Here is a 20,000-nt window from a genome sequence, read left to right on the forward strand (position 1 = left end):
TAGCTCAGTAAATAAAAAAGAAAGAACTTTGAATGTAGATGTAAGTACAATGATTGGTACTGATATTAAATATGAATGAATGTGGCCTAATTTGAGTGTGATTGCAATGCTAATAGAGGCTGATGAGGGACTCACGCTCTTCATGGTTATCCTGATGCTGATCAAAGGACTGTTGAGTGTGAAGGACTCTGGACAACACCAGTGTGGCGTTGTCTCGCACCTAAACACACACACACACACAGAAACACACACACACACACACACACACAAGGACAGACACACACGCAAGGACAGACACGCACACAGATACAAAGAGAGAGATAGAGAGAGAGAGAAAGAGCGAGAGAGAGAGAGAGATTTAAAATCAACAGGTCATTTTGCACAACTGCCTCCAATCAGAACTTCAGTTCATAACTACACACATCAGAGCCATTTCATTCCCTATTCAGCTAAACTGTGCTAGCGACATATAGCCAGCTCGCTGCCCAATGGCACAGAGGAACCTGCAAAACAGCACTCAATGCATCCTAATTGCACATTTACTTCCATTCATCTTCAAAAGGCTTTTATCCTTCAGCCTTTTACACAAAAGATAAACATACAGGCTTGGTGCTGATGGCCCCGAGGTCTGCCAGTTAACAGACCACACTTTCAGAAAGACTTCACACTTTAGAAAAGTCTGGCGAAATACCCCAGAGAAAATGTAATTCCACCCATTCCCGCCTAACCTCACATGACTGAGAAGAAGAGTCTCTCGTGTGTGTGTCTGTGTGTATAAATGTGTGTGTATGTGGAGAAAGAAAATGGCCATTGGTGCCGATGGCCCCAAGGCCTGCCAGTTAACAAAGACTTTACAATTTAGAAAAGTTCTACAAGGAGTCATTACACAAGACTGTGCAGATACCCATGCTGTTAACCTGCTGCACTGTCTTGAGTCTGTCTTTTAGAGAGCATATGTGCTCAATTATTTTATTTTATATGTATTTATTTGGCCAATGCTTTTAATCCAAACTGACTCACAGTGAGGGAAAACACTCAAGCTGCAGTGCAATTGGATGGCAACAATAGTGTGACCGCCTTTACACACAATACAAAAAAAAAAACCAGAGGTTGGGCATCAAACCCTTGAGCTTAGCATTGCTAGCACCTTGCTTTATCAGGTGAATTACTGCTTCTCAAAGATGACAAAAAAAGCTCTACAACACGGCAGTAAAGCAGCATTTGCCTGCAGGCTACACTAAGCTCAAGCTGTGCGTTGGAGAGAAGCAGAGGAGACAGACTCACATTGTAATGGGCCAGCGTGTTGAGCCTCTTCCAGCGGCCTTCTTTCTGGGAGGTCAGGTCCAGGTCAGAGAGGATCTGCCCCGTGGAGCCTGGGCGCCACTCTGTGGTAGGGGTCGGAAGTGCAGGGTTTGTGTTAAAAGAAAATGCAGTTGAAAGAACATGCTAACTTTTTGCCGTCTACTCCAGAGCTAGATAAGAGGATTCCTTTCAAACACTTCTGACTCTGAAATGACTCAAGTTGTACCTATGAAATATAAAATGCAGTATCTCTCACTGTGTGTGTGTGTGTGTGTGTGTGTGTGTGTGTGTGTGTGTGTGTGTGTGTGTGTCTGCTTGTCTGCAATCTGTGTGTGCATGTGTGTGAGTGAGAAAGTGAGTGAGTGGGGGAGAGAGAGAGAGACAGAGAGAGAGAGAGAATATTTGTATGTATGTATGTATGTATGTGTGTGTGTGTGTGTGTGTGACTGTGAAAGGGTGTGTGATAAATTGTGTGCTCCCTGTGGGAATTGCACAGGCTCCCATAACTCTGGCGGAACACCCCCAAAGAAATGTAATTCCACCCATTCCCGCCTAACCTCACATGACTGAGAAGAAGAGTCTCTTGTGTGTGTGTCTGTGTGTATTAATGTGTGTGTATGTGGAGAAAGAAAATATGCATGGGTGCGTGCGTGTGTGTACATGTATGTGCGTGGGTCCGGGTGTGGTTGTGATTGTGACAGTGTGTGTGCAAGTGACAAGGATAGAATTTGTATGTGTGTGCGCGTGTGTGTGTGTGTATGTGTGTGTGTCATTCAGAGGCGTAGTCATATCAGTGATTCTGCAGTCATCCAGCAGAACCGCAAGACTACGGGACTGAATTAAAGAACCCTTCGGTTCCCTGCTCAAGGGTCCTGTTCCTTCTCGGAATCACAATGAGCCTGGTGCTCCGCTCTACTCTCTCTCTCTCTCTCTCTCTCTCTGTCTCTCTCTGTCTCTCTCTGTCTCTCTCTGTCTCTCTCTGTCTCTCTCTCTCTGGGTTTGGACATTGTGAGTTTCATTTAATTCCCCCACTTTCCTAAATTGTGTTCTATGTGTCAATGCAGAACAAGATCTAGGCAGCAGACAAGAAGTTGAGAAGACAAGTGGGCATTAACCGGACCAGGAGTCAGAATAACGCAGCGGCAAAGTTCACGTCAGAAAAGTTTTGGTGGTGAAATTTAAATAGGTTCATTAGCCAACACTTCCTGGCTGTGGGTGTGGATGTGTGCTAATTAGTGAACCCAGATGGCAAGTGCAAGAAGTTCTGGGGGCGATTTAATTGTTCTGAAAAACCTTAGGCACATACTGTACATGCCTGCTGTATTTGGGTGTACTTTGGACAAGAAAAAAGGATAAAAAAACATCTGCTGAATCATTTAGTACAGTTTAGACTAAGTGTGCAGATTTGCATGAAAACAAATTGATGCAGCATAAAACACTACATATACATATAGCATAATGATGGCAATGTACACACTGTAGATAATGCCTTTCCTGGGTACACCACATAGTGAAGTAGGTGGAGTGTTCAAAATAGACAATATATGAATGTTTGTTAATAGGATGTCAATGTTTAGAAATATAAGTATACAGATCTGTGTTGTATAAATGCATGGATATACAAATATCATGATACAGAATAAATGTATGTATATTAATATATTCAGAAACTGCATTAACATATGGTAAATATCCTCATACTGTATAAATGTTAAAATATATACATATTTTGGTATTGCATATTAAGGTATGGCTATGTAGATGTTTTGAAGTTTGAGTGATAAGTGAATCTTGGTAAGGAGATGTCTCATGTCTTACCTAGAGCGACACTCTCCACCTTGGGCCTCTGAGAGTAGGGCAGGTTGCGGTACACCTGTTCGATAATCTTCTCCTTCACCTGCGAGATCGTGTCGCAATTCAGGACCTTCACTGGGGTCACGTCTGGGCCCTCCCCGTGCACCAGAACCTGCAGGGTCTGACCAAAGAGACGATATGGACAGCAGTTACACATCAGGGCCGCTGTAACCTCTATGACCTCTGAACTTTGACCTTCAATAACATCACACTCAATCTGTATGGAAAAATCTTAGCGTAGTGCATGCTACATAAATGACTCACTCATAATTTAGTAACCCAACTGTGATATACAATTACAAGGATACAAGGATACAAGGAAGTTTATTGTCACATGCATATAGTTACTGGAAGTAAGAAATGCAGTGAAATTATGTCTGGTGTCAGCCTATTTGTGCATTTATGGGGGTAAAAGTGCAGTAGAAGGGTTTAGTAGATTAAGTGGCAAGGGCTGCATAAGAAAGGTGGGGGAGGATTGGGATTGGGCGGGGGGCACCAACAAGGAGCACCCAAGAGCAATTGAACATTATCCTTTATTTGACCTACACTGGCAGATATTTTTCCATCACACACACACACAAAACAGAAGATAAGAAGAGAAACACACACACACTGATGAGTTTTACAATGACAGCACATAATATTTACAAGTACTGATTGAAAGCCGTTCCAATTGTTCAAACTTCAAAATGTCCAAAGACAAAAGCGTTTACAGTTTACCAACCCGTTTTGTTGTGAATTCCTACTTTAGTGTGAGATTCTCCCCCTCGCGCCTCCCGGAAGCCCGCAGACAGGCCCATAGATCAGGAGAACCGACCGTAAACCCCCACACCCTTATCTGGGAGACACAAAACCAGACTGTGCCTACTGGCGTCCAAAGCCACATAAATCCCACCTCTCTCCCGCTTTAACCTCCCTCGCTACCGCCACGGCGGCGATATTGATATTCTTCTCCGCCAGAAAAAAAAAAAAAAAAAAAAAAGTACTCAGGGCTACTGTGCGGAAAAGACCGATACTGAGCTTCAGTGCCTGGAATAGCGGCCATTTCCAGGGCGTTGTTATTATTGTTATTGTTATTTAGTGGGCCTGTGCTATCTTTCATTCCGTGGACACGTTATCAGCGCGTCTGCTTCTTGCTAAGACGGTCCTGTTTAGAGGAGCTCTGGCTGTTCTGGCTCTCCAGTCGCCGCATTAATAGTCTGATTAGAGGAAACCAGACTCACTGGCAGCCATTGCGGGTCTGTGCCCTCGGCGCCCTGACCTCACTGTGCTTGGAGCTATTACCGCACAGAATTGAGGGAGATAGTGCTGAAAGGGCAGGTATAATGGACCTATAGTGTGTGTGTGTGTGTCCGTGTATGTCCGTGTGTGTGTGTGAGAGAGAGAGTTTGAGTAAGAGAGTGTGGGTGTACAGTACGTACACCATGTGGATCTGTGCCTGAGTGTGTGTGTTTGTGTGTGTGTGTGGTGTGTGTGTTTGTGTGTGTGTGTGTGTGTGTGTGTGTGTGTGTGTGTGAAAGAGTGTGAGTAAGAGAGTGTGGGTGCATGCACACCATGTGGATCTGTGCGTGAGTGTGTGTGTGAGTGTATGTGTGTGTGTGTGTGAGCTAGTGAGAGGAAGTGAGGGTAGGTACATCGTGTGAATCAAGGGTGTGTTTGAAAGTAAGTAACAGAAAAGGAGAAAATGGTTGAGTTTTAATGTGTGTGTGTTAGGGTTGATGACCATCAGATGACTTAGATGCCAGTTGTTCTTAGATGCCAAGTTAGTAATAAAATGTATGTATAAATGTATCTGACAAGTAAATGGCTTGACTTTACTTAAAAATTAGAGTTCAATATCAATCATGAAACTCAATATGTTTTTCAAGTGATAAATGTGTGTGTGTGTGTGTCTGTGTGGTTATGTGTGTGTGTGAGTGAGTATGTGTAAGAGAGTGTGGGTGTATGCACACCATGTGAATCTGAGCATGAGTGTGTGTATGTGTGTACATGAGTGTGTGTGTTTGTGTGTGTGTGGATGTGTGTGAGCTAGTGAGAGCAAGTGTGAAGGTAGGTACATCGCATGGCTCTAGGGTGTGTTTGAAAGTAAATAACAGAAAAGGAGAAAATGGATGAGTTTTAATGTGTGTGTGTGTGTGTGTGTGTGTGTGTGTGTGTGTGTGTGTGTGTGTGTGTGTGTACTCTCGTGCTGAGTGAACACAACTCCTCCTCAGTGTAGTGAACACACTCTCTTCCAGCTCAACACAACTGAAGCAATGCTTGATGGAACACTGCACTGCACTGAATGTCTCAGCAACACACACACACACACACACACACACACACACACACACACAAGCGTTCCATGACCGCTCACCAAGACGCAGTACTCCACGTCGTCGCCGTTGAGGGTGTATATCTCAGCAACACACAGACACACACACACACACACACAGACACAAACACACACACACTCACCAGGACGCAGTACTCCACGTCGTCCCCCAGCAGGCCCGTGTCGTTGAGTGTGTATTTGGCCTTCTTCATCTTGGCGTCCACTGGCCCCTTCTCCACCTGGTGCTTGATTGCCTTAAACAGCTTGTACAGAGGCTCTCCAACCGTGTCCTGCACATTACATTCAATGACGTCAGCTACTGTACATCCAATTACAATGACATACCATTACATTACACTCAATTGACTGAAGTCTATTTTATTTATCTGGATTACAATACATATAGTTACTGTATGCAGATTGCACTATATGTGGTCATCTACAGTATTTTCCCCAAAACGTGTCCTGAACAAATTACGGTACATTCAGTCACATGAAATAGTAGGGTAAGGTTACTAAATACATACTAAATACATTAACTTTAATTAACTTTACAAAGACATTTCTTCACTTTTAACATTAAATTCTACCTTTTTGGTTTGCATTATATTCCATCAGTGTTGAAACAAATTCTAAGTGCCAAAAAGTAGAGAAAAATAAATAAATAAAAATAACAAACATCCCCAAATACAACAGTACGAGTAGACGGTCATAGGCCATTGATTTCCATGGTAACAGATGATGCAGTTGACTGTATGTGACTTGTTCAGGTGAATTAATAGGACATGTAGTTATAATATTCTCTGGTTTTATTAATAGGTGCTCTAAGCGATGTTGGTAACATCACTTCTGTTGACACTCAAACAAAACAGAGAGCTAGCTCGCTATTCCCTCCCCCTCCCTCCTGTGCAATTGAAACTCTCCTAAACGCGCATCTCATCGGTGATTGGCTGGAACAGTTTGTTATGTTTTTAAGGTGCAGGGTGGACCAAGTTGTTTTTGTTGCCGTTTTTGGAGCCTGGACTGTCCACGTTTTTTACAGTGTATTTAGGGCACAGGCAACTAGCGGATGGTGAGGTGATGTATGGGACAAAAACTGTTTTAGCTTCGACACCATGTAACATCGCTTAGAGCAGTGTTTCTCAAAGTGTGGTCCGGGGACCGGGGACCACTGTTGGTCCGCAAGCTACTGTATCTCAAGTGGTCCGCAAGCAGACATGATAAAATATAATATGAGTTGTTTGCAATATTAAACCAACTTGTATGTAAATCCAAACAGTTCTGCAACACTGCCTATGTAAGCTATGCCGGTTTAAATCATATGAATCATCTGACACAATAAGCAAGGACATGTATTGTGTAATATACTGTTAAAGTCTACTCTTTTTTTTTTTAGCTAGTTGGTCCGTGAGTTTTTTGTTATTAGTTAAGTGGTCCTTGGTCAGAAAAAGTTTGAGAAACACTGGCTTAGAGCACCTTTAACTATGGTACACTCAATACCACACTGCGCTGTAGCCCAAACAGAAACCCTCCATGTTACTGGACCTGACTCTGATGTAAATAGGAACACACTGGCATGTGTTTTACATTTGCTTTACATTTATAAATGTTAGATACACTGTGCACTGTCCCTTTTTTTTTTAACATCCACCGCAACCGAGAAGAACATAAAAGACACCAAAAAACGCTTGCATAATAATTAATTCCTTAGGCTGTATGTCTAACGGATGCAAACTTCCAACAGTACAGGGTTGGATTTCAGCTAGTTTTTGTATGCTGTTTTAAAAGGGGCTGCTATCTCCTTTGGTTCTGCCTAAGAGGGCCCTGGGTCTTGTTTGCAATTCAAATCTATGTAAACGTTGGCTGAGCCTGTTGATTTGTGTGAGCTTATGAGCGTTTAAAAGGCTTATAGGGGCCTCTGCCACTGCAGACATCCTTGTCCAATTTATGCCCTTCAAGTAAGTAGCTAATTAGGTGGGACAGCTTTGAGAAGAAACGCAGCGCAGCGCAGCACAGCGCGTGGTACCGGCACAAAGTTCTCCTCCGCAGTGTGTGTGTGTGTGTGTGTGTGTGTGTGTGTGTGTGAGAGAGAGCATGCTGTGTTTCCCCCATACTTCCTACAGAGTGATACATTCACATTTACCCACATACACACACACACAAAATCATCCACTGAAAGTGTATGCCTTCTAACTTTCAACACACAGACAGATCAATCGACACTATACACTCTTACACACACACAAGCGTTTGTTTTCTCATTGCTATGCAGTAGGGTCTTGGGAGAATGTGTTGGTTTGAGGTTCTGCTGGTTACAGATTCCGAGAGCTTGTGTTTTTATCATCATGGATTCTTCAGTGAAAACATGGAATGTCCAAAAGTGCTTGTGTGCTCTGAAGCTAACAACAGTTGTGTTTACTATTATTGCAATATCAGAGGTGTAAAAGTCTGGCTTCAGAAAGTAAAAGTCCTGTGGGGTATACTACGAAGCACGTTAGACATATCTAGGCTATGTAGACATATCGAGGCTTGACAAAGCCTTGACTCAGGGTATACGTTAAGTGATACCACGATTGCAGTTATGTGATATATTTGTCAAACTAGGCTTTCAGCTCAGATCTGTGGCGTTCTCGGTGTTGGGATGACTTTGTGTCGTGTAACATGGAGACGCACAAGACCGCCTCTATTTAAAAACAATTACTTCCGCATTCATGAGCGATAGCTTAATCTACACTGCGGTCATTTTTTGTGTCTAACCTATAACATCAAATAAATCAATTGTCATCAGTTGTTGTATTGTATGCACGTCCATAGTGGGATATTTGCACGCATATTGAGTACTATTAAAAGCACTGGAGATCCAAAATGTTAGTAGATATGAGCTCCACCTGTAAGATATATGACAGAATCCTACACGTGAGATAACTTCGTTTTTAAGACAATTGATTGGTCAGTGTGCGGTAGATTACACGATTTGAGCTATAACTGAGCACATAACCTCCTCTCGACCAGGTTTGGTTGATAGCATGAGATACCATGGTGATATAGCGACACTAAAACAGATCCACTTTCGTGTCACAACATAGCCTGGCTTTGAGCGCAACATACCTCGCTAACCCACTAATCGAGATTCGTAGTACACCCAACTGCTGCATTTCTGTTTGAACCCTTCACTTAATCAGCTGATTTTAATTAGCACAACTCTTAAGCCAGGTAGATCAGCTAATTAGTGAAATCACCTGTATTATGTGCACAGGTAGAACCAATTCATGGGTTTCATCAGGTCCCTTTCCACAGGTGTATAAAATCAAGCACCTTAATTATCAATGCAGACTGCATGGTGTTTGATTAATATTAATACACCTGTGAAAAGGGACCTGATGAAACCCATGAATACATGGTAGGACTTTTACTTTCTGAAGCCACTTTTACATCTTTGTGAAATATAAACCTTTTTTTAACTAACTTTTATAAACTGATCTGACGTGCTGTTCAATTCCCATAGTTGAAGTCCCATTTCTGTTTTATGACTAATTACTATTTAAAAAACTTTTTTTACAACATTATTTAACATTGATTCATCTAACACAACAATAAAGCTGGTGGCTATAGACCTCTGAAGTTCGCCTACAAAAAAGCAGCCATCTTTGACATCCGGTATCTGGCGATTTTTCCTATGGGAAAATAACATGGGGATTTTAAATTATCGCACATGTTAAACTCTTGCAGGGATGAATAAGTCTGAAATGCAGACGTTTTCCTGAACACACTTTTGTCCTCTGCCTTCGAGTGGATACTGTGATCTCCGGTACGTGACGGTGGCACACCTAGTTTTTTGCTACCCCAGAGCTAACTTGCAATGCAACTTCAGAGTCTCAGAACTCCACTGAGACTTGTCTTAAGCCTTTGACTGTTGTCTTTAATAGCATTTGCAGATTTGTGTTGAAATGTTCATACAGGACGCATCACTGTATCCTGTATGATTCATTGAATATTCTGTCACCCAACGCCAGGAGACAGTTTCATTGGTTCCAGCTTATTTTTAAGTGCATACATCTTAGTTATCCACTCTACCTGCAACAACATTTAATACCTTACCAAACAAACTATAGTTTGAGGCACACCGAATATCTATCATTTACAGTACCACATATCTCCAAAGACAGCGGCAGGCGTTCATTTAAATACAAGGCTCCCTTTGACTGGAATAGCCTGCCTGGGGCCTTAAGATCAATTACATCTTTGAGTCGCTTCAAGACATCTTTGTTCACATATCTGAAAGCAAATAATCGTTGTAATTGTTTTCATTAATGCTTTTTTGTGTGTCTTTGATCTGTCAATATGCTCTGTTATAGATATGTGAGCGTACGTGTCTACATTTTCGTATATGTGTATGTATGTACTGTGTGCATGCATATATGTGTCTCTGTATGTATATATGTGGATATGAAGATGTATGCTTGTTGTATATATGTGTATATGTATGTATTTTTAGGGAATGGGAGCTGTTGGGGGTGGGGGAAGGGGGCTGTATGTGAGTGAATGTGTATGTTGTATTGTACTGTACTGTAGTATCTTGTCCTTGTACCTTTGTCTTTGTCCAGTCCTATCGAGGACCCTCTCGAAAATGAGATGTCACATCTCAAGAGGCATTCCTCTTTAAATAAATAATAATAATAATAATAATAACTTGCCATAGATGGCCATTTTGGTTCTTTTTTGTAGACGAACTTCAGAGGTCTATTCTGGGGGGAAAGAAGTGAAGCATGATGGGATACCTTGAGGAACTGGTACAAGCAGATGGACATCCAGTTGCACAGCATCCTCTCCACGACAGTCTCTGACCTGCACACACACAAGAGATAGATAGATAGATAGATACTTTATTGATCCCCAACGGGAAATTCAAGCATTCATTACCAACGCTTTTTTAAAGCTGGTGGTTTAAGCACACACACACACACACACTCAAAGTAACAGACATGATCTGAATGCCTGAAAGCAAATACATGATACTAGCACTGAAACTCCAACTCAAACAAGAAACAAATTCCACCGAAAACACCTCAAGACCTACATCACCACACACACACCCACACACACACATCAATTCAAGGTCTCTCCTCCTGATTCCTTGCTTCCCCACACATGCACAGACTTTTTAAGACTTTCTAAGACACACATCCACACACCCACCACAAAACGACACACACACACACAAACACACAGTGGACTGCGATTTCAGCAAGACATGCCTGAGGGCATGGGTGTGTGTGTGTGTGTGTACAATGTGTTTGCATTTAGCCAGTGATGTTTTGTCAGGGGATTACAGGGCTGAAATCAATGGAGAGAAGCTGGCGTTTGCTTACTGCTTGGCACTGGACCTGGCTGTCCCTGTGCAATTAGCAAGTCAGAGCAAACCAATAAAGAAATGAATAAGATCAGCACAGAAACCTGCCGCAGGGGGAGAGTTAGGGGGAAAGAGAAGATACACACACACACACACACACACACACACACACACAAATAACACACACACACACACATAAAAAGACAGAGCACAATTAACCAGCTATATTTATACCACCCTCCACAAGCAAACATTCTCTTTTAAATAAAAGCACATCGATTCTCCTCCTCAGACGTACACACACACACACACAGACATACAAAAACACACAGCCTGTCCCACCCACACACATACAAATAATACACACAAATATGAACACACACACACACACACACACACACACACACACACAGAGATACACACACAGACACACACACACACACACACACACACACACACACACAGACCTGCGCAGCATGAGTTTGGGGTTCTTGCTCTGGACGTGCTCCTCCATCATCTCCAGCAGCAGCGTCCTCATGATGTCCGTGTAGTACTCCAGCTTCCCGTGCAGCGCCACCGTCAGGAGGGAGGCGAAATAGACGCGTGCCCGCGCATTAAAGTCTGGACGGCTCTCCAGCGTGCGGATAAACTACACACACACACACACACACACACACACACACAAAGATATCAGTTAAAAGCTTAACAGACATGCCACACACACACATACACTCTCACACACACACATACACACACACACTCACACACACACACACACACACACACACACACACACACACACACACACACACACAAAGATATCAGTTAAAAGGTTGACAGACATGCCACACACACACACACACACACACACACACACACACACACACACACACACACACACCACAGACATAAAATAAACCACATAATAAGGGTTTATGAAAATAACTCACAGCGTGGACTCAAAGCTAAACCCACCACGGTCACAGGAAATCCCCATATTGCCTCATATTAACATAACTACAATAATGACCAGAGCCTGTACAGACTCCTGTGCTTAAGACAGCCAGCTTTACAGTAAAGGCCCCTTACAGGCAGGATCCGGCAACAGCACCACTGCACTCTGAAAGCCATTATTTTCAATAGCTTGTGCGAGGCAAGAGTGGTTTGCTGCTACGCTTAGCAAAGCTAGCTGCTCTGCCGTAGTTTTGGTGCTGCGGTCAAAGTTGAACTTTGATGAACTTTGACCCTGGTGCGCTATACACACAATTTTGTACTGAGCCGCCATTTGCTCAACCCAGTGTAACCTAGTGACAAGCGCAATGCATATGCCGCTTCCTGTTTGGAAGCCCCTTAACACACCATTTTAGGGAGACTGTGGGGAGGGGTTGTGTCATGCCTGGACCTGAAACTCATTCACAGCACTAACTAGGCAACCTGATCCTCCAATGGGGGAGAATATTAAAGCCAACAGATGAGCTGAACACGAGGTGCAATTAGCTACTTGGCTGACTGCATCTAAACAAAAAACGTGATAATTATGTGTGTACAGTAAATCTCTCTCTCTCTCTCTCTCTTTGTCTCTCTCTCTCTCTCTCTCTGTGTGTGTGTGTGTGTGTACATGTCTGCATGTGTGTGTGTATGTACGTGTGTGTGTGTATGCGTGTGTTTGTTTGTTTGTTTGTTTGTTTGTGTGTGTGTGTGTGTGTGTGTGTGTGTGTGTGTGTGTGTGTGTGTGTGTGTGTGTGTGATGTCATGTGTGCAACACAGAATGAAAATCCTTCATCTGTGAGCACAGGTTATGCATACATGGATGATGAATGGTGGCTATAAATGTACAGCACAATACCATGCAGTAGACAGCTTATGCAACCATTATGTTATTTCATTGTCATTTTAACAGGCTGATGATCTGTTTTGTTTATGTGTTCATTTTGTTATGTTTTTATTTACTTCAATAATGCTCCTTTGCATGCCTCTAATATCCTATGTATTCGTGTATGTAATTGTTCTTGAAATGAATAATGAATAGGCTAATGTATATCTGATAAGTTATAATACTTATATAAATATATCTTATACACACACCCATATTAGACTTCACTGAACGATACAGATACAATACAGATAACAGCACCTCTGATTACTCAGTGGGAAATATCAGGATATCAGAACACTTATTAGCCTACATTAATTACCAGATTATTAGGACAAAGCATTAGAGACTATTGACAAACTATAAGCAGTCAATTCAGTGTGTGTGTGTGCGCGTGTTTGTGTGTGTGCGTGTGCATGTACGTTTGTGTGTGAGCATGTGTGAGTATGTGCATGGGTGTGTGTGTGTGTGTTTGTGTGTGTGGGTATGTGCATGGGAGTGTGTATGTGTCCATACATTGATGAGGAAGGTCTTGCTGTTGAGCAGGTTGGAGAACTGGTTCAGAGCCTGTGCCACGATGGCCCTGCGCGCCTCAGGAATGTCCAGCTTGCCCGTGATCATCACGTCGTTGGCGCCATCCTTGGATGGCAGGAAGAAGACACGGTCTGTGTAATTCTTATAGTCCAGGAAGGGGATACGCGCCTCACTCAGGTCATTGGTGTGGTCCTCCATCTCGATCATCAGGTCTGTGTGTATGAACAGAGGAATCAGAGTCAGAGTTGTATGTGTGTATGTGTGTGTGTGTGTGTGTTTGACCCTGCCATTGACATTGGTGTGATCTTTAATCTCAATCATACAGATTGTGTACACACATACCATTGGGATTAGGAGAATGACAATTGTGTGCAGTGAGCGTGTGCTTGTGTGGGTGTGTGTGTGTGTGTATGTGTGTGTGTGTGTGTGTGTGTGTGTACGTATCTGTCCCTGATGGCATTGCTAAGATCTATCTCAATCATCATGCTTGTGTGAACAAAGAGATGAGGAGAGATATGTGTGTGTGTGTGTGTGTGGGTGTGTGTGTGTGTGTGTCTGTCTGTAGATGTGTGAGAGAAAAAGGACAGAAGGTGCGCTTATATGTTCATTACTGATACACAAATGTATACACATATGCACATTCATAGACACAAACACAAACACACAAACACACACACACACACAAAAACACACACACACACACACACAAACACCTGTAAATTCTTTTTTGCAGCGGTCTCGCACACTCTCCTCCAAGTTCTCCAGTTGGTGTTTGACTTTCTCATACTCTCGCTCTGCCTGCTGGCTCTTCCTCCTGAGAACGCACACACACACACACACACACACACACACACACACAGAAACAGAGAGAGAGAGAGAGAGAGAGAGAGAGAGAGAGAATATTGGAATTTGAAGTTCAGTTCAGTCTTTGAGTCTAAAATAAAAACAAATTGCTTTACACTGCATAATAGGTGACTTCTTTTTCACTGTGCGTTCTCCTGGAGCATGATGGGATTTGTAGTTTGGTACCTGTAGCAGTAGACTGAGAAGATGATGAAGAGCACCATGGGGATGATGACTCCGGGGATGATGGCCGCCAGTGGAGCCTCGTACTTCCTCTCATACTGCACCCAGCCCACCACCCACTCACCGTTACCGAACTTAATCTGACCAGGGAGGGAGAGACAGTCAATATTTATTAGTTTGTTTGTTTGTTTATTAAAATAACTTTCAGTGTCCCACCGGCGGGACAGTTACCCCCCTCCCCCACCTCCCCAACATTCTAAATCAATTGTATGCACCATTTTGCTATGTAGCATAGTAATGTTATACACCATTTCAAAGCTTTGACTCTTGGGAATCTAAAAATGACAACTTTTTTCATGTACAATCTGTATAGTGCTTTACATTCTCAGATTAATTTTATTATGTCTCAATTAAATTTGATCCAAAATGCCCCCCTCCCCCTCCTCCGCTTTTGGTGCTACCCTGACTTCTGGCTGCAGTGTAGCTGCAGCACAATAAGTAGATGCAACATATTGGGTACTGAAATATTCACAAGAATCCATAGAAATTGAATCTTCATGTTGTGTTATCCAATATTAGTTGTACAGATGTATAGTCTATCTTTTACACATTCATTGGACCAACAAAGTAAATTCAAAAATAGAGACTTTTTTGTAATTATTCCATATTTTGTGTAGTCAGTCTATATCAGAACACCTGACATACAATCTAAAAAATCCACAAGAAACCTCAAAGTGTTACCTTTCATTTGAGACCAGGATTATGCTTCTACACAAAAGGGGTTCATGTGCAGTAAGCATTTGATTGTCAGTATGCATTTTGGATAACAAAAAGTCTTATGGGGAGTATCCATAGGCATTTTAGAAAACGCATGGGCATACCTTGGCAAATAATAGTCTAAAGCACTCATATTTTCATTCTATATTGATCTACTTTTGCACACAGATGCACAAGACCTGGTGCTAGGGCTCAGTTGTGTTTCTAAGGGATATCAAGTGACCTAGAGGGGTGAAATGTGGTCAGTTCAGAGATGCTTGTAATCCGGCAGAAAGAAAAAACTATATTCTAGCCTCTGTAGCTCTTTGTCAGTACATCACACAGTTATTTTGACTGTTTCCTACGAAAACTACAGGTTCTCAGCTTTCTATAGAGGTCCAGCATTTGATGGTTGACCCCAAAAGAGGTGGGAACAATGCCCTTGTAAATAGGCACAATGCAATTTCAGGCAAAAACTTGAATTTTTTACTGAGATCAATGTGGTTAATACATAAATTCATTCTTTCATTTATCGATCCATCGATCCATCCATCCATCCATCCATTCATTCATTCATTCGATCCACTCACTCCCCGATACTAAACTTTATCTGACCGGGGAGGAAAGAGATTTAATATATATAGCTGGATTGTTTATTTATTCATTCATTCCACCCACACACTGTTACCCATTTAGAGAGAGAGAGAGAGAGAGAGAGAGAGAGAGAGAGAGAGAGAGAGAGAGAGAGAGAAAGAGAAAGAGGGTGAGAGAGAGAGAGATTAAACATGTTTCTTTGTTGTTTTTGTTTACTCATCCAATCATCCACTCACTCATCACTGACAACTTGGGAGAGAAGAGAGATGAGAGATGAGAGATGAGAGATACAGAGAGACAGACAGACATGGTTTTGTACATGCTGGTCTACCCCCATCACAAAGCCAGACATATCAAAAACAACACTAAGTAGTTGTCTGGAGCATATTTTATGTCTCGGTTGTCTGCCAGGCCAGGGGGAGATTTACGGTGCCTATCTCCAATTAGACAGCCTATCATTAGCCAGGCCAGCGTTCAGGCATCTATCACTCTGGAGTTTTGCAGTATCGATCTCGCAGACACACACGCACAAGTACGGCAAGATGAAGTGTGAACCATGCTGTTATAAATCATAACAGCACTACACAGCTACTCCATGCTGCTCCATGCTGCATCTGTGTGCTGTGCAGTTAATATGGGCAACAATATGGCCAATGCTGACCCTGGTGCTGTGCTACGAGGGTATTAATTAATGATTTATTAATTATATTGATTAATCGGCTAGTTACATATGTCCTACTGAGTGCCCTACAAATTCTGTGCTAAATGCCCTAGTAAGTGTGCTATAAATTCTGTGCAAAATGTCCTACGAGTCCTACAAGTGATGTGCAAAATGTCCTTCTACGAGTCCTAAGAATTTAGTGCAAAAATGTCCCACTAAGTGTCCTACAAATTCTGTGCAAAATGTCCTACTGGGTGTCAAAATAATGTGTTTTGAATCCTTGAATGCTCAATTTATAGAGCTGTCTGGGTACGTGTCTGAGATGAGGTCACACTGTGAATTACAGAAAACGTGTGAGTAACACGTGTGCTTGTATCTAGCACACACAAACAAACACACACACACACACACAATCCCACACACACACATGCACACACACACAGACACACACACACACACTGACCAACAGGTCCAGGAGCTGTGAATTGGTGTCCCTCTTGTGCCTGTGTGGGCGCGAGCGGGCGGTCGGATGGGTGGACGGAGCCTCCAGGAAGAGCTTGTCGTCGTTGAGGATGGTGATGTTGCACTTCACGTCTCCCACGTACGCCTCCGCCTCTCTGGCCGTCATGGCCTTGGCGAAGCCCCGACCCTGCAGCAGCAGCAGTAGCACAACATGTTAAGCAGCCAGTTGATTTGTTTCTTTGTTTGTTTTTCTTTTTGCATATGCAGGTAATTCATTTTACACATCATTGTTGAAATGCACTTTTACAATACCTCAATAAATAAAATAACTCAATACCCCAAACCCACCCACCCCACCACACACACACACACACACACACACACACACACACACACACACACACACACACACACACACCACCCCAGCAACCTGCACATATTACCTCAAACTGAAAACAAGGTTTAATGCATTTTTCCCAAATTGATTAAAAAACGAAAAAGAAATCACATTTCACCAATGAAAGGGACAGACTGAAAGCTTTTCAATATACCAGGGAGAGAGGAAAGGGTGACACAGAGAGGACAAGGAGAAGAAGAGGAGGAAAGTAAAGAGGGATGAAAGAGAAAAGGAGAGGAAGAGATAATAACAGCAGAGAGGTAGAAGAGAGAGCGGGCAGAGAAGTCAATTGATTTGAAGGTCTACATTAATGACATTCTTAACAAGGCCCTTTTGAAATTCATAACGAGTCAGTCGGTCGGCTTACATAATGCATGCTAGCATCAAATGCAAATATGCCTGCAGGCCCCAAATTTGTACTGCCTGACTACAGTACGTCCCCCATAACATGAGAAGTGTGATTATTAATTTAACCAAAAAAGCAATTTCAAAGAATTATCCTGACTGATGTTTTAAGTCTGCTATCCGCCTTTGTCTGTCTGTCTTAATCAATATAATGTGTGTAATCCCCCCCACCCCACCCCAAACACACAAACACACAAACACACACACACACACACACACACACACACACACACACACACACACACACACACACACACACACACAGACACACACAGACTGAGATGAAGTAAGGATTTTATTAGACTTTTCGAGCCAGACATACAATCTAATCATATTTGTAGACCACTGGCAAAGTTAATAGCCTGGGCAGCTAGTGGTTATGCCTTCACGTGACTGTGTAGAATGAAAATGAATTAATGATAATGTAAAATCTAACTTCCTGGGAAAAGAGCACTTTAAATGGAGGGCTATAACCTTTTTTTTCATTTGTTGGTTTAGCCTTCAGCTATTGTGATAGATTCGGCCAATCAAGTGACACTATTCCCTCTGTACTTTTGAAGCAACGTGTTGATTTTACTGAACTGAACTGACCAAAACTCATAAAAAGGATAATGGGTTTTATAATCAAGGGCTGTAACTTTACATTATTATTTTTTGTTTAAGTTTTTTTGTCTTTTTAGCCTTTATTCAAGGACAGAGAAGATATGAGAGGAAATGGCTAGGAGAGAGAGACAGGGAGTGGGCTCAGGAAATGACCTCAGGCCAGACATGAAGGCTAGATACCGCCTAGTCCGTCGAGTTCTATTAGGTGGCATACGTGAACGCGGTTGCCATATTGCTGGGTGCAAACACATTACTGGGCAACACTTGCCGACAATCAGAGACACCTGTCTGTTTCCAGTCAGTGTCACATGTTTCTCCATTGGCCTCCAGTGATTGTTGCCCCCACCAATATGGTGGCACTATTTACATACGTTCTGGAGCCCAATGCGGTATTGTTCCCTAAGGTCTCCTCTGCATTGTAGTTTGAACGATACTCATTTTGTACGTGTCTTTGGATAAAAGCAAGTGTACATGTTTCAGGGGAACAAAAGGCACACACTCCATAGAATATAAATAGCTGCTCTACATAGCTGTGGGTTGGGTAACAGCGGGAGTCTCTGATGATGCTGGTCTTTGAGATGATAATGTTGGTGTGTGGGCGTATGTGTGTGGTATCTGTCATAATGATCGTGTGTGTGTGTGTGTGTGTGCTCACCGAGACGCTGATGATGCTGGTCTCCGAGATGATGTTTTTGGTGAGGTTCTCAAACACGGGGTCTGGGTGGTAGTGGAACCCTGACAGATCCTCCTTCTGGTTGTCCAGCTGGACAATGGTTCTAAGGGACTGGAGGTCGTGGGTCTGGGTCACCTTCGGGGAGCGGAACAGTAGAGCTGTGTCGTTCTTAAGTAGAGGTTCCTCCAAAAACTGAAAGAGAGGGAAAGACAGACAAAGAGAAAGGGAGCGAAAAAGAGAGGGAAAGAGAGACAGAGAGAAAAAGAGAGAAAAAGAGAGGGAAATAGAGAGAGAGAGAGAAAGGGAGCGAAAAAGAGAGGAAAAGAGAGACAGAGAAAGAGAGAGAAAAAGAGAGGGAAAGAGACAGACATCCAGGAAGGGATAAAGACAGGCATTAATACTGTAATGGTTATGATTGTCAGTATCATCAATATTTCTTCTCCCCCAGGCTTTATATCACTAATCCATATGTGATGGAAAAGAAAAGACAGAGAGAGAGAGACTGAGAGAGAGGGAGGGAGAGAGAAATCCTTCAAATCTGACAACCTGTGGGCGTTTAAACACCTGTCTTGAAACTGCCAAGACAGTTCTCCTCAGTGAGTCTCCAAGGAGCTCTTCCTCCCTCTCTCATAGCGTAATAGTTCCTGACATTGACTGGCAGCTGAGAGCACTGTGTGCATGTGGCAGGATGGTGCTGTAGTGGGGGACTCTGGGCAGTGGGTTAGTTGGGCAGTGGGTTAGTTGGGCAGTGGGGTTAGTTGGGCAGTGGGGTTAGTTGGGCAGTGAGGTGGTTGGGCAGTGGGTTAGTTGGGCAGTGGGTTAGTTGGGCAGTGGGGTGGTTGGGCAGTGGGTTAGTTGGGCAGTGAGGTGGTTGGGTTGTCAGGTACCAGGGCAATTGAGTAGTGGTGTAGTTGGATGGTTGGGTAGTGGGTAGTTGGTTAGCTAGGTAGTTGGGTACAAGGGTAATTGGGTGGTGGGGGCATTTAAGTATTGTAGCAGTGTAGTTGGGTAGTTGGGTAGATTGTCTGGCAGTTAGCTAATGGTGCATTTAGCTAGAGTTGTATTTGGGTAGTTGGTTAGCTGGATAGTTGGGTGATCGGGTAATGGTGTGGCGTGGTCCCCTTGCGGTCAATAAAGTATCTATCTATCTATCTATCTAGCGTTATATTTGCAGGTAATGGTGTGGTTAGCTAGCG

At 42.9% G+C, this 20,000-nt stretch overlaps 1 protein-coding gene across 2 annotated transcripts in view; it reads right to left on the reverse strand.

Annotated features, from left to right (window-relative positions):
* plxnb2a.1 (plexin b2a, tandem duplicate 1) overlaps positions 1–20,000 on the reverse strand; it is a 185,432-nt gene that overhangs the window by 10,516 nt on the left and 154,916 nt on the right. For both annotated transcript variants that reach the window (XM_048267492.1, XM_048267490.1), the window contains exons 21-31: positions 18,787–18,996; positions 16,728–16,913; positions 14,257–14,393; positions 13,941–14,041; positions 13,210–13,439; positions 11,288–11,469; positions 10,249–10,315; positions 5,614–5,760; positions 3,121–3,277; positions 1,285–1,385; positions 136–220 (exon numbers count right to left, since the gene is read on the reverse strand). In XM_048267492.1, the coding sequence (XP_048123449.1) occupies positions 136–220; positions 1,285–1,385; positions 3,121–3,277; positions 5,614–5,760; positions 10,249–10,315; positions 11,288–11,469; positions 13,210–13,439; positions 13,941–14,041; positions 14,257–14,393; positions 16,728–16,913; positions 18,787–18,996 (1,603 nt within the window). The remainder of the gene's footprint in view (positions 1–135; positions 221–1,284; positions 1,386–3,120; positions 3,278–5,613; positions 5,761–10,248; positions 10,316–11,287; positions 11,470–13,209; positions 13,440–13,940; positions 14,042–14,256; positions 14,394–16,727; positions 16,914–18,786; positions 18,997–20,000) is intronic.

Source organism: Alosa alosa, chromosome 17 (assembly GCF_017589495.1).
Source record: "Alosa alosa isolate M-15738 ecotype Scorff River chromosome 17, AALO_Geno_1.1, whole genome shotgun sequence".
Classification (NCBI taxonomy): Eukaryota; Metazoa; Chordata; class Actinopteri; order Clupeiformes; family Clupeidae; genus Alosa; species Alosa alosa.